General features: G+C 36.1%; 1 protein-coding gene across 1 annotated transcript; it reads left to right on the top strand.

Annotated features, from left to right (window-relative positions):
• Positions 1-11,184: 11,184 nt before the first annotated feature.
• Positions 11,185-14,201, top strand: LOC132155534 (ATP-sensitive inward rectifier potassium channel 1-like). The gene is made up of 2 exons (XM_059564318.1): positions 11,185-11,292; positions 12,668-14,201. Exon 2 carries the CDS (start codon positions 12,681-12,683, stop codon positions 13,797-13,799), a length of 1,119 nt encoding a protein of 372 aa, XP_059420301.1. The 5' UTR covers positions 11,185-11,292; positions 12,668-12,680; the 3' UTR covers positions 13,800-14,201.
• The last annotated feature ends 1,242 nt before the right edge of the window (positions 14,202-15,443 follow it).

The following is a 15,443-nucleotide window of genomic DNA, read 5'->3' on the forward strand; positions in this document are numbered from 1 at the left end:
AGATAGGGGGACGTTTACTAAAGACTTGTGCAGATCAGTTGGGCCCTGTATTTTACAACACATTCCAAATGTCAATTCATCTTCAAAAAATACCTAAGCTTAGGAGAAAAGCTATAACTGTGCGTGCCTGTAGGGAAGACAAGTTATCCTAAGAGTCTAAATGATTTTAGAACTGTCGCCTTGACATCATTGGTGATGAAATGCTTTGAGAAATTGGTCAGGGATGAACTTGTATTGAAAACTCAAAGTCTTTTAGATCCATGGCAGTTTGCTTATCAGGCCAGAAGAAGAGTTGAGGATGATTCATCCACCCTGTAAAATATGATTATCAAACATCTGGAGGGACCAAAAACCCATGTTAGACTTCTTTTTGTAGATATTTCATCAGCTTTTAATACTATTCAGCCCCACGTTTTAATAAAGAAGTAATTTCAGAGTTTAAATTAGATTATAAGATAGTGGGGTGCTTATTCGATTTTCTAAGTCACAGAAGGCAGAGGGTGAGAGTAAATAGCACATTTTCAGATGCCCTTATAACGTCTACAGGTTATCCGCAGGGATGTGTTCTCTCACCCTTGCTTTACATTTTGTACACTAATGACTGTACACACAGACAGGTCCATTTTAAAATTTGCGGATGACACTGTTATTGTCAGTTTCCTGTGAAAGGATGAGAACTGTCATGGTCCAGTAGTGAACAATTTTAATATATGGTGTGATAGTGCCTCTTTGCGATTGAATATAAAGAAGACCAGATATATGGCTATTGTCTTTAGATCTAGTCATTCATTATCAGCTCAACCGACTATAGTTAAAGGTGTAACGGTGGAATGGGCTAGCACTTATAAGTATCTTTAGCTTATTATTGACAACAAACTGCATTATGATTCTCATGCCGATGCACTCTGCAAAAAAGCCTAGTCTTCGGAGGCTTTCTACTTTTAATATTAGCAGGACTCTTATGAGCATGTATTACAGATCTTATATTGAATCTGTACTTTGTTTCTCTATGTGTTGTTGGTATGGTAATCTAAATGTGAAGCATCGGAACTCATTGAATGCTGTTGTTAACCAAGGAAGTAAGATTATTGGTTTTAAGCAGACTGGGTAGTTTCAGATAGTTTCGAGCGGTTCGTCTTACAGAAAGCTAAAACTATTCTTGGAGATCATACTCATCCGCTGTTCCATGAGTTTAAAATGCTTCCTTCTGGGTTACGTTAGTATGCCTAAACTTAAGAGTATTCGGTATGGATTTTCTTTTATTCCTACTGCTGTTAGACTCTTAAACCTGTGAGAGTGTTGTTTGTATTGTTTATGGACTGTTTTTAGTATGATGGTTGTGTGATGTTTACAGATTTTATGCTGGATTAAAAATTGCCCCTTGGGCTTACAATAAACTTGAACCTTGAACCTTGACTTTTCACTCACTTGTTTGTTAAATTGTCTATTGTATGCTTTAAGAAACAGTACAGTATATACAAATATAACATTTATATAATAATGTAATGTCTGTGCCTATGAGCAAGAATGGTAAAATGTAGGATGCTTACTTTTGAGGATTCTGTGTCAGTTGAGGAGCTTTGAAGTGAACAAAAATGCTAGCAGACAATTATAGCCCTCCTAGTACTGGTTGGGATGCTCAAATGAACAGAGCAATGTTATAGTGCATATATAGTGATACACTTAGCAAGAACACTTACAGTATGTTGTGTGTGCATTGCATTTAAGAGACTTGTAAACTCAAAATAGTTTGGTTTCAATCAGAAGCTATGCTTTGAGGACAAACAGTGGATGAAGACACATCAGAGTGCTTCATTTACTTGTCTCTTTTTAATTTGTGATAAAACATTACTTGAATGCCGCATCAATCAGCTGAACCTGTAATTGTAAAATCAATAAACATTTTCAACGGGTTATCAATCCTCTCAGTGTAATCAAGAGCATGGTGCTTCTTTATTCCATGCGTGTTATTTATTTATTTACTTTTCTTCACTGAATCACTAGAGATTTGAGAGTAACAGACATGTGAGAACAGTCGAAGCAAAGCCAGTATGCCATACATCATTTCATCAGGTTAGGTCAGGCCAGTTTTAATCAATGCAGTCTCTATCAGTGTAAAAGGGTTTAGTAAATCTCTTTTTTTTATGACTAAGCCAGCATTTGGTTTAAATGTATATTCTGATCCATTTCTTTCTTTCTCTCTGCTTTGGCTGTCAGGTATAAATTAGCATGAATTGACCCTGTCAGTGCAGATTTGATCAGTTTGAACTGGAATATTGTGACCTGACAAAACTACAGAATAGATAATAAGATAATAAAGACAAAGCATTAAATTAAAAAATTAAATTCTTACTAAATTCTTCTTCTTATTATTATTATTCAAAATATTTCATTTGAGGTGTACAGTTTAGGCGAATTATACAGTCATTATACATGCATATACAGATATCAGATAGACAGACAAACGATAAATAAATACAATTTTACACAAGTTTGGAAATCAGGGTTGATAAATATAAACTATACATACGAGATGGCAAAATAAATTCAAATAATTCATTCAAATTATCAAAGGCATAGTCGGGAATTTCGTGGATTTGTCAATGAGAAAAGCACTACAGGGACATATGCACATATGCATCTGATTGGTAATTTTGTGTAACTAGATCAGATGGAGGCTCCAGGCTAAAAAATGAAAAAATAAGTAAAAATCACATGATCAGATATACTAAATCAAAGCACATTAATTGGGCAAATACATCAAATAAGTATAAATTACATTAATAATTTGTTAAAAATGAATCGTATGGTTTATCTATTTGAAGAAACATGTGGAATATTACAATGTGGTGATACTGGCGGGTCAAAATCCAGTGAATTTGTCTTCCAGGGCTCAAGTTCATCCTGTAGGTCGTTTCTCAAAGTGTCTCAAGCAGACATTGGTTGATGAGAATATTTTTCTCAAGCATTTTTCTGCGGTTGCTCAGAGCACTTTTCTGAAAAGATGATGTATGGTCTTCAACCCTGGACCTAATACAGTTTTACAAGACTTGTTGAACTAGGAAAAGCCTTTAAAAAACCTTTATGAAAATAATTACAATTTGCAAATTTATTCACACATTTGAGAGAAATACACAAGCACCTTATTTTGATATTACAGTGGAGTGAAGGGTGGAAATTGTAATTTTTTTATTTTATTATTTTTTATTTTATTTTTTATTTTTCATGGGATAATTAATGCAAATGTCATTACATTGTGGAATTTATGATTGTATGCGTACCTATCAGTAATATTTACAGACATTGCAAACTCCACATGACTAGATCAGTGATGTTTTAGTATCAATGAGATAATATAAATACTATTTTTTATTATTTTATTTTTTTTAATACAAATATTATATTTCAACTTTAGTTTTGATTTTAAAATAAAAAAAAAGATATGATATGAAATGATATATATATATATGACAATATATAATGTTATAACCTCTTTTAGGTCATGCTGTGTATTTTCTCTTTTTTTTTCTCCTCAAAAGGAAAATGCATCATATTTAATGTTAGATCTTGTAATAACTATAACTATAAATAATGAGTTTTTGTCAAGTTTGCATGTTTATTGCACTTGCACTTTTATTTCTGTACCTTTCTGCCTGTTTGCTGTGAAGTCAAAACATAAAGCACAGTTTGAACTCCAGTTCAGGGACATTTCTAAAGGTCCTTCGTAAGGTCCTCTGTACAACACCTCAGTACTAGCAGATATCATGGAGCAGGTGGAGGAGAGCAAAGATATATACATTAAATTAATTCGATTGGATCCTAAATCTATCTAACTGGAAATGTTGTAGGTGACCTGGAGCTTCGGCCCCCTAAAATCCCCAAACCATTCCCAGGTTTAACTCCATTAGTGACGTCTGGTTGCAGTCTTGAGGGTACAGTTTTTCATTTGTAGACAGGATGCTATGACGGTTATTAAATCTATCGCTCTCTAACTTTGTGAGTTGTTTTCCAGGTTAAAGTATAGATATGACACCTAGAAGATAAAGATGTACTACTAAGAAATCAATTTAGATGGGTTTATCAGATCCCAACCCAGCAGACCATAAACTCTCACAAAAAGTTGTCACTAGCCAGTGTCCTTTCAAAGTCCTAATATGTAGCTTTAAGGAACTATAATATGTAACATTTAGGATAAAATTGGTACAAATATGTACCTTTCCGTTTATTTAACTTGGAGTGTAAAATCATTGAATAAAAGTATTAATTTCAAATAAATAAATAATTTAATAAATAAATGAATAACTTTAATTATTCATTAACTTATTCATTCTTGAGTATATTATTTATTATTAAATATTAGAATGATTTCTAAAGGATAATGCAACACTGAAGACTGGAGTAATGACGCTGAAAATACAGCTTTTAATCGCAGGAGTAAATTACATTTATATAGATCTACTAATTTGTTAATTGTAACATTAATAAAGACTTGTTTTTACAATGCCTTTTAACAATACATGAAAACAAAGAGAACAGATTCGATGAAGTTCAACATGACATAAATCTTGACATCACCAGTGGATGTTAAATCTTGCAATAAATGATTGCAACATTGTTTAAAAGACCACATTATTAAATCTGGCTGTTCCTGTAGCTAAAACAGTGTTATGCTAGAGATACTGAAGTCATGGCTCCAAATTTAGAGTTATTTTGGATATATATAAATAAAAAAATTAGTAATAATGCAGCTGAAATGGCAGCCTGAGGTGGGATTGATTGCTGTGTTTTGTTTAATTATCTTCTGTGTTACAGCTAATATACATGGCCTGACATGGACTGACGTGTGATTTTCTCTTTTATCCTCTTTAACGGGAAATGTGCGTCATAGTTGATGTGACAACAAAAGCTTGTAGGCTGGGTAATTTCTGTCCCTTTTTTGTCTGTGTCCGTAGGAAAAGCTGCATCATATTTGATGTTATAACATGCCTTTGAAATTGAGTTTTGTGTTCACTGCAGTGATTGTTTGCAGTGTTGAACCAATTTGCAAGGTTTATTGTAATCACAGTTTCGTTACCATTTCAATTCTGTAAGGTTTATTATTTTGTAAAAAAAAAAAAAAAAAAATGCAGAGCAGAGCCCAGTGTTATCTCGAGTGCATCATTGGTGGTTTCAGTGAGTTGCTCGAGTACTGAGGTGGATAATACTGCCTTGCATGTTCCATGTCCAATTACCATAATTATCAGTTGCAAACTTTGAACAGCCCTTCAAATCATAATTACAACTGAGAACTTCAGGAATAATTTGATACTTGAGTATATAAATATACATTAGGGTATTGCTGTTGACATGAGTGTCTTTCACTAAACACAGAAATGTTTTATCGTACAGTAACAGAAAGTAAATAAAATAAAAATATTTTGTTTTGTCGAGATACAATTATTTGTGATTTAATAAAAATAAAATAAATAATGACACTGAATGTCATTTGTGAACCATGCCAGGAACCATGCAGTTGGTTAATATTATTAAAATAAATAAATTATTATAATAGTTTATTATATTATTATTATTATTATTATATTGTCTATATTTTTTTTTTTCAGTTTTCATTGATTTAATTTGTAGTTGCTGTTATTGTTGTTGTTGTTTTAATAAGATGTTGTGCCAATTATATCTGAAATAAAATGTGTGTGTGTGTGTGTGTGTGTGTGTGTGTGTGTGTGTGTGTGTGTGTGATGTTAACATACACAAAGTTATAAATGTTTAAAAGTATATTAACGTGTTTGATGACCATCATCAGACAAGTATTTTGTCTAATAAATTAATTGTACAGTGGAGTAAGGTAAGTGAACGTTTATCAATTACGTACTACATGTGCCACACAATGAGCAATCCTGTGCCAAGACTGTAGCTAGACTACAAACCTTTTATTTTAAGTGTATTCTTCCTCGTGTCAGATGAGTTTCAGGCAGGCGACCTGCTGCTTTCCACAAGATACTTGCAGCTTTGTAAGTAAGCAGGAATGAGAATAATTAGGTTAAGGATAGGATATTAGGTAATTGGGATGGGATGTAGAGGATGTGGGTGAAGACTAACTATATGAAATAAGTTGTTTTAAATCAGTTGTGTTAAACAAGAGACAGACTGTGATTTGTTTTTTAGAACATGGATTATTTAATATAAGTTAAGCTAGTATTTGTGACTAGCTTAGGTACGTTACGTCTGGTCCCTCAGCCGGAAGTAAGATGACAAAACGAGCGCAATGGCGGCACTGTTGTTGCCATTGAAAATAAGGTGAATAGTCAGGCTATATATGCTCTGTTCAATAGTTCAGTGTGCTTTACTGACCTGCTGAGCTGAGTTTCATAATAAATCACACTGGACGGTCTCATTTTAGCTTGGAGTGGTGTTCAGCCCACATACGAGAGTTTAACCTCAGCGCTCGTCATGTGGATCAGTTCTCCAGACTTTACAGCTCATTTCAGCTCTGATAACACAGGTTTCATTTGCATCTCTGAAGTCTTGATGAAGTTGATTATTCATGGCTACAATGTGTTTGTGTTCTTGCTCAGCAGCGACACCTTTCAGAAAGCAGTGGAACTGCAATGGTCCCACTTGCAGGTCCCATATATATTCTTTTTTTTTTTCTTTCAGACGCTTTCCTTCCTGCACTAAACAAGGAGCTGTTGGCTAACATACAGCGCTGTGTGCCAGCAGTCCTTGGCCTTGTCTTTCTGCTGGCTAGACACCAGCTCTGACCGGCGTGGTTTATCAAGTCAAACGAGAATCTAGAGAGGATCTGACACATTATTAAGTACCATGTATAGATTTTATGAACTCCCAGAAAGTCAGTGAATAAAATGAGGCTTGAAATGCAGAATCAGCTCATTCTAGATGAAGAAGGAAATGCCAAAAGGCACTGTATTGAGCAGCTGATCGAGGTTTGTTTTCAAGACTAAAGGAAGGTGAGGTGCAGTTTTTACCTCTAATTTTTTTTTTCTCCACAGCTGAGATATCAGATTTGTTAGATCTGTAAATCAGAGAAAAGGAAGCTACAAACATCATTTAAAGTAGTTCAGCTACACTCAAGGTAAACTAACAAAAAATAATCTAACTGCCTGGTTATTCAGACGAATATATCTTCACTATCTTTAAAAAAAAAGTATTTATGAGGCAAAAACAATTATCATCAAAACAAAATACACATTTATAATTAAGCAACTAATGAGTTATGATTCAAATCAATCTGTGAATAATTTTTTAATCAGTTCAGTTGTAAAGAAGACTTTGACATTTTAGGAGAAGTTTTTACACATGACACCAAAACTGAAAACCATTCAGAAAGTCTTTTTTCTATTCAAAACAACACAACATTGGCGTTTTAGGGGCCTGGCATGCATGGTGCCAGTGTGACAACATTGCATTTTTTGAAAGCTTTTTCTAAAAGTTTTGTGTACAGATGACAAAGGAAAAACGTTTCTGTGTTGTAGTGCGTTGATGTTATGTTTGATTATTGCATTCCGTAAATAAATAAATAAATCTATAAAGATACATAAGGTTTTCTGTAAAAACAAAACAACACAAAAATATTGATGCACATTCGATGTTGAATTCACTGGATCTGAAGTAGCTCAAAAGGAAGTTTGATGTATCGGCAAATTCTGTTCTGTTCCCAGGAAATGCACTAACAGATGAAATCTGCACCTTTAGTGCACTGTAACTTGCTTTAGATAATTGTCTCTGCCAAATGTTTCATGTTTTGTAGTTTAACAGTATATAGATTATCGGGCCCATGTCAACAGCTAGCTTCAGCCTCAGTGTCCTAAATCTGGATGCGGGTCTGTTCAGGAACAAATGAGGTCTGCGGATTCAGAAAATTTGATGGGTTTTGACTCATTTTGCTTAAAGCCTCTTACACCTTACACCCCACAGCTACATGATCTTCATTGCATTGCAAGACAATACTGTAGCACATACACAACTCTATGCAGAACAATGAGCTTTAATCTGCATTTTAAACAAAGTCATTTGTTTGAGATACTATATAAGCAAGGCAAACTGAGTAAAACACCAAAATGGAGTTTCCTCAGATCCCCTGGTGTCATGTCAAGGTTGGTTTATGCAGTCAATTCTGATTGATATACTGCCCATGAATGATAATGACTTCCAGGACTTGAAGTAAATGATACATGAACCGTGTTATTAAATTTATTTTAATGAAAAAGCTTTTAAATAGATTCTAGCTTAGAAAATAATGCTCATGACATTTGGCTCCAAACACTGCTCGACTATTTGATTTGGGAGTCAAAAAGCAGGCAACAAAAGCATAAAATATGGGTGTCAGTGTGGCCTGGAGCGTGTGACTCATTGGAGTCGTTCAGTGGAACTAAGTTGGTCATTAACGTTTACACTTCAACAGTGAAATCACCCCTCAGTCACCTGGCACAGTCATCATTATGATCAGAAGGGTGAAGAGAAACTTTACTGTGCCACCTCGACTGAGAAGTCAACGCTTCTGTGAATTGTTTGGATGAGGGGAAAGTTCAAGAGTCAGGCATTTTCCAGTTTAGAGTATGTCATTTATATGTAACATTTTATATACGCTGTGAGTTTTTCATAAAATCGTCTCCTAAAGGCCGTTTACTGCACGAAAAGGATCATTTGTGAAGTAGAAAACATCCAGGTCATGGAGACTCAGTGTTTTCTTGACAGAATGACAGCCGTTTTGTTGTATAAATTGGATTTGACACTTACAACTGTTGCCGTTCGCACAAATACACAAATGAGTTCACAGCACAGCAGAAAAGTCAGTGTGGAAAAACTTCTTTGGATCAGTGGTCTTGAATGGCAGCCTAAGGCAACATTTCGTGGTTTGGTATTATTGAAAAGCTAATTATGGATTTTCCATTGAAAGCTTGACTGAGTTAAATGGACTTCAGCATGTCAAAGTGCACGAAGGTATTGGACTGAATGAAGATTATAGCTGAATGACTGACAGGAGAACCAGGGTACCATATATATGCAGTGACTTCATGCTGCGCACCTGAAAGGTAAAGGTTAGGTTCTTACTCGTCAGAATAGTGATTTAAACAACAGCTGGATAGTGTGAGCATCCAGTTCAGACTCTAACACTTTGTAATTTGGTCACTAAAGGAAGTGAAAATTCTCTCAGTTCTTCCCAAAGTAATTCGGATGCAAGCTTTGGTACTTCAGCAACATTTCTCTGGTTTAGCTCAAGGCTCTTTGAATTCTCAAACACCATCACTTTAAATTGATTCAGTTAACCAATAAACACAAGGCCATCACGAAAGAAAACTGCACTGTGATGACAAATGGAAACTCGCATTGCATGATAATCAAAGCATTTAGCATTGCTTTGAATGTCTAAAGTGTTTCTTGGCTAGTTTTATGATTGAAGTGGAAGATTACTCAAAATAAATAATTAAATAAATAAATAAATCTGTTATATTTTCTCACCTTGTATGACTTAATTTCTACTTCTGTGGAAAACAAAATAAGATACTTCAAGACATGTCCATGCAGTAAAACTACTACTAACATTCTTCAAATCTTCTTTTGTGTTGCACTTAAGAAAAGAAAGTCATACAGGTGTGATGCGACATGAGAGTGAGTGCGTGATGACAGAATTTAGATTTCTGGGGAATGTATTATTTTCAGTATCATTATATCGCAGTTTATTAAAATAATGTTGATACTCCGACTAACAGCACAATTGTGAGTGTGATATTGCTCAAATATAAAACTTTATTAAAACATTTTTATTTTTTTCAAAATATTATTTCTTAGAAACATGCATTTTCGACACAATATGGCAGGTTATTAAGCTCCAAATGATGCAGTACAGGAGCAGAACTAACTTTTGTGTAAATAACATGTAACAGAAAATTGTATCAAATGATGATTTCCAGAAAGCGATTTCAGCGATTTCGACAGCCCTGATTACACCCGTCCCTGATTACAATGACAAAGGACGTTATCAGTGTCAGCAGACTCGGAGAATCAGTCTCCGTGGAAAGAGAACGGCTTTGAGCTCTCAGGTTGAAATCCCTGTCATTTTCACTCTCTGTCCAAAGAATAAAAGATCAGAGAAAGAAAGATGAGCGATTCCTCGTCCCGGAACTCGTCATCTTCTGTATCACATCACTGACGACTAACATCTAGAAGAAACAGGCTGATATACAGTATCTGATTAATCATAAACGCAATGATTTCTTTTTGCTCTAGACTTTGAACTAGATCATGTACAATACTAATGTGATCTCATTAATGCTTGCAGAATTCATAAGTAAAGTCTAGTACACTTACATTAATGCATTTTCAGATAGACACTGAAGTGAACATTCCTCATCATTTACTATCAAATGAAGGTCTTGCTATGGGATTGTGTCTGAATATTAAACTTTGAGTAACATTATATTTCAACAACCAATTTGCACTATTAACTAGCATGCATATTACTAGCATATTGGCTATAAAGCCTATATGAATGCCTTATTGTACTTGACTTTATTTTAAATCCCCTAATCCTACCTAAACTTAACAACTTTTGTACTAATAAATTGAGACAAAAGTCATAGTTAACAGTTAGTGAGAACTGGACCTTAAAATAAAGTGTGACCGAACTTTATTATATTGAAAAAAAAATGATGTCTGTCAAAACATACAGAAATGCAAACACACACAGAAGATATTCCTCTATAGATCCCACATATCAAAACCACTCGAGTTTGTGACTTTGTGGATTGCAGCCTACTGGTGACCCGAAACTTTCACAGAAGGTGCATGCATCGCTTAATACAACATGAACATCACTGCTGACGAGTATTTATGGCAAAGCAGTAAGTGCTAAGTGATTCTGTGGGGGTGCCTTTAACAGTTCAGTGGTATCAGCATGGCGTGCGGGATGTGTTCGTGTGTTGATAAGTACTTCCGTCTTGAGTTTGCAAGATTAAATGCACCCTGCACGGTCCCCTTGTGTAAAACATTTCTGTGTATACATAAACAAGGGATAAACACGGGATGACTGTGTTGAGTAGGAGGGAAGCCTACAAAAGGGAAGAGTCTGGCATGAGTTGTCAGAGACAACTGGCTAGAAAGAGAGAGAAAGAGAGAACAGCGAAGTGTGAAAGACTTAAGGAGGGACACAACTTATTAATGAGTAACATTTCCTGCTTTAGCTCTCATTTAAAAGACGGGAAAGAGCGGACGAAAAGACACAAGCAAGTGAACCGGAGAGCGAGTGACGTTTTCGCACCTCGACTTCTGTAACAGGTAAGCTGAACATCTCTACATCTGTGATGCTTTCTTACATCTGCAGTGTAAATCTCTGCTCATCTGATGTGCAGTCTGGTCACTCATCAGCCCCGATATCCCTCATGGTATTTTGGGAACATTAAAATCATAAATCTGCACAGCAGATGATTGGTGGTGGATGGGAACTGCGGGTTCCTCTGGCTGGGCTGAACAGTCGCTATTCTGTGCTGTAATTGAGCTTCAGAACAGATTTGATGTGTATTCTAATAGACTCTGCATTAAACATTAAGCACACTCCAGAGATGGAACAAATGGATCTGGAGCGAACCGAGCAGCACTGAGCCACAGATAAGCAGAGATCACCCGCAGCTAACTGCCCTGACACCTGCATTTTTAAACGCTTTTATTTATTGTTGTAATTAAGTACAAAGACACATTCAGAATGTGTCAAGTGGAGTAAAATGATCGTGAATCAAAGCCTGCAGAGAAACCATAGGCCTGACGAACATTCAGGTGCAGCTTAAGGATTATTGATTAAAGCATTTTGCACTTCTATGCATAGCTAAAAAAAAACTGAATCTTTTTTTTTTTTTTTTTTTGATAGTCATATTTCAAGTTTGTACACCAAATTAAATGTGAAATGTTTTTTCATTTGACTTTTAAACTAAATATTTAAACCAATCTCATTAAAAAAAAATACTTCTACATACATTGCACTGCAATTTCCTAATTTAATAAATACTAGATGCAGTAAAACATCATAATTTGTATGAAAAGTAATAAAGGTGTTTGGTAACAGCACCAGCTTATGATTCATTAAAGCAGTTCCTTGCACAAAACTATGAACTCAACACACTTTATAATAAATCTGAAATATTGATGCCATTAGAAATAAGAGGTTGGTTAATGGCTAATGAACAATAACACGCTCACTCATGCATTGCTTCTTGCACTAAGCACAGCTATAACTAGTTTCAAATGAGCTCTCATAAAATCCCAGAGAAAAAAAAATGCACTTTTTTCTGTCTTTATCTGATATCTGTGATGTAACAACAAATATCATCAGCAACTAATAACATTGCAGCTGTAACGTGTTTCCCAAATATATTGGGTATGTTATCTGAAATGGCCCAGTTTCAAAAGAATTGTTTACTGTTTTCAAAATGTGAAATCACGTCAGGTGGTCATGCACGTACAGTGTGTGCTTTGTATCTTATCTCATGCATAACAATAGCCAGTGTTTATCCCTAAATACTCCAGTCTGTTGGACAACATGTTCTCTGTCCCTGTTTGAAACGCTGTAGCCGAGAGTTTCAGCGTCAACGGTTTGCTATTTTGTTATTCATTGGGTCTTGGTTTGGTTCTAACAGATATCACTGCATTATCTTTCCAGGCAAGCCTTCAAAATGACTCGTTCCTTGAGAGAGCTGGTGAAGGAGTACATAACAGAGCGGCGAGTTCGCAAATATCGCCTGGTGACCAGAGATGGACGCTGCAACATTGAGTTCGGCAACGTGATGCACCGAAACCGCTTCGCCTACGTCCTGGACATATGGACCACCTTCGTCGAGACCCGATGGCGGTTTGTCATCTTGCATTTTGTGGCGTCCTTCACCCTCAGCTGGTTCATCTTCGGCCTCCTCTGGTACTGGATCGCCAGAGACCACGGTGACTTGAAGTGGCAGAATCCCCCCAGTAATCGCACGGCTTGCGTCAATAGTGTCAACACCCTGACTTATGCCTTCCTCTTCTCGCTGGAGACCCAGTCCACCATTGGTTATGGAGATGTGTACATCACCGACGTCTGTCCGGGAGCCGTGGCTCTGCTTATAATTCAGAGTCTTATGGGCACCATAATCAACTGCTTCTGGTGCGGCGTGGTTATGGCAAAAATCGCTCTTCCCAAGAAGAGAGCCAAGACCATAACCTTCAGCGACTCTGCAGTTATCTGCCCCAAAAAGGGCACCCTTTGCCTTCAAATCCGTGTGGCTAACCTGCGCAAGACCTTGATGATTGGTAGTCAGATTTACGGCAAGCTCCTGAGGACCACAATCACCCCCGAAGGTGAGACCATCATCTTGGACCAGGTCAGCATTGAGTTCATGGTGGACGCCGGCAAGGACAACCTGTTTTTCGTGTGTCCAATGACACTATACCACATCATCGACAAAACCAGCCCGTTCTTTGAAATGGCGGTGGACACTCTGCATCAGCAGGAGTTTGAGCTCGTGGTGTTTCTGGACGGCACGGCCGAATCCACCAGCTCCTCCTGCCAGGTCAGGACCTCCTACATCCCTCAGGAGATCATGTGGGGCTACGACTTCCTCCCGATCATCTCCCGCAGCAAAGAGGGAAAATACCGCGTGGACTTCTCCAACTTCGCCAAGGCGGTGCCTGTACCGACCGCTCATTGTGCCTACTGCTACCACAACGAGGCGGGACACCATCACCACTCCATCAATGGCATTGATAACCAGGGTTTTGTGGTGATCGACATCCAGACGCCCAACATCACCAAAATGTAAAGCTTTTTGCCTGACATGTCTTGCACTATACTAGAAACACTGGACATAAATGCGTTTGGTCTCTCATAGTGAGCACAAGAGCCAAGACGAGTGTTTTATCTTTTGAAATTCCCCCATCTTCCCACTGAAAAATGAAGTGCAGTGGTAAGACTGCAGGAATCCATTTCCATGAAAAGTATTTATTATTATAAAGAGCAGCTAGCATTCAAAACTCTCTGACAAGATTGGAAATATGAGAGTGCGAACTGTCTTTGAAGTAACAGTAGAACTGTCTTCTGTTACATGTTAATTAGGAGAGAGATTATTAACTGAAAGTTCATCAATACGAGACTGACTTTTAGTATTGTCAAGCATTTCAAATACCTGCGAACAAGCTGATGCTTTTATGTCCCGAATCACTCTGTGACGGTGTTTTTTTTTTGTAAGTTAGTAGATTTTGTTAATAATGTATTATTGAATGTGTACTGTAAATGTCATTTTTATTTTGTAAATACCAATTTTTTTTATATATATATATATATATATATATATAAAATAAAATCAGAAAATTAAATAAAAGAAAATAATTGGAAATGGAGGGTTAGTTCATTGGAAATGGCATTCTAAAAATCAACCTGCAATTCCCAGCATCTACAGTAAAAACATGACCAGATGAGGGCATACAAGACAAAGCAATAGATAGACAAATTGTCAGCTTGACAACCTTTTGGTGTGTGTTCATGTGCATTTTGATAATTTATGATATAATCAATTACCGGATTAAAAAAACAAACAAAACTAAATGACTTTGTGCATAAGGCAGGGTGGTGTGTGATCGAGTCCTGCTGTCTGAGGCTGTGGCCCGCTGACTCACTACATGACACATCAAATAATAAAGAGGCTTTAAAATATATCAGACATGGAATGAAGATAATACCCTTAAGAGCTTTCACTGCCAAACGCTTAGAATTAATACATCGACCCATAGACATCATGTGTTTACAATCCTTTAGCACTGACATTACATCAGTGAATTATTTCTTTTTTATTATTTCATGTTAGTCATCTCAGAATTTCCAGTGTTTATTTATTTATTTATTTATAAAAACAGTGGATCAAAATCCAAATAAATGAATACTCACCAGATTGAATGTGTCATCACGATCCTCGGATTTGCTTACGGTTGTCTTTGATCAATGGATTAGATGAAACATCACACAGTCTAGACCATAAGATTGATTCATAAACACTAACAGCAGTTAGATTGATGCCAGACACAGATTTTCCTATCGGTCTGTTTATAAGAGTGATTCAATAATTGACTGACTACAGCTGAGAAAAAGATGACATTATTTTTATGTGATCATATGAATGTAAGCCAATACATGATTAGTTTAGCGGTTTAGTACACCACCCTTTTAACAAATTCAATCAAAATATCATTTCAAATTACACGTTGCCCAAATGACACACAGTAAAGGTTATATGGAGAGATTTTTTTAATGTAAAAACATTTATTTTGTCACATTTTACCTATACAACAGACCCTTTTACAAAAGGTAGTAATAAACTGCAGAAACAGCAAAATTAACAAAAAGATTAATTGCAATATTTCTTATATATTTATATAGTAATAAATTTAATATCCAAAACACTTGCATATAT

The sequence above is a fragment of the Carassius carassius genome, chromosome 13, assembly GCF_963082965.1.
Source record: "Carassius carassius chromosome 13, fCarCar2.1, whole genome shotgun sequence".
Classification (NCBI taxonomy): Eukaryota; Metazoa; Chordata; class Actinopteri; order Cypriniformes; family Cyprinidae; genus Carassius; species Carassius carassius.

What these genes read in the sequence shown, in the direction of transcription:
- LOC132155534 (XM_059564318.1), top strand. Translation starts at nt 12,681, where the DNA reads ATGACTCGTTCCTTGAGAGAGCTGGTGAAGGAGTACATAACAGAGCGG.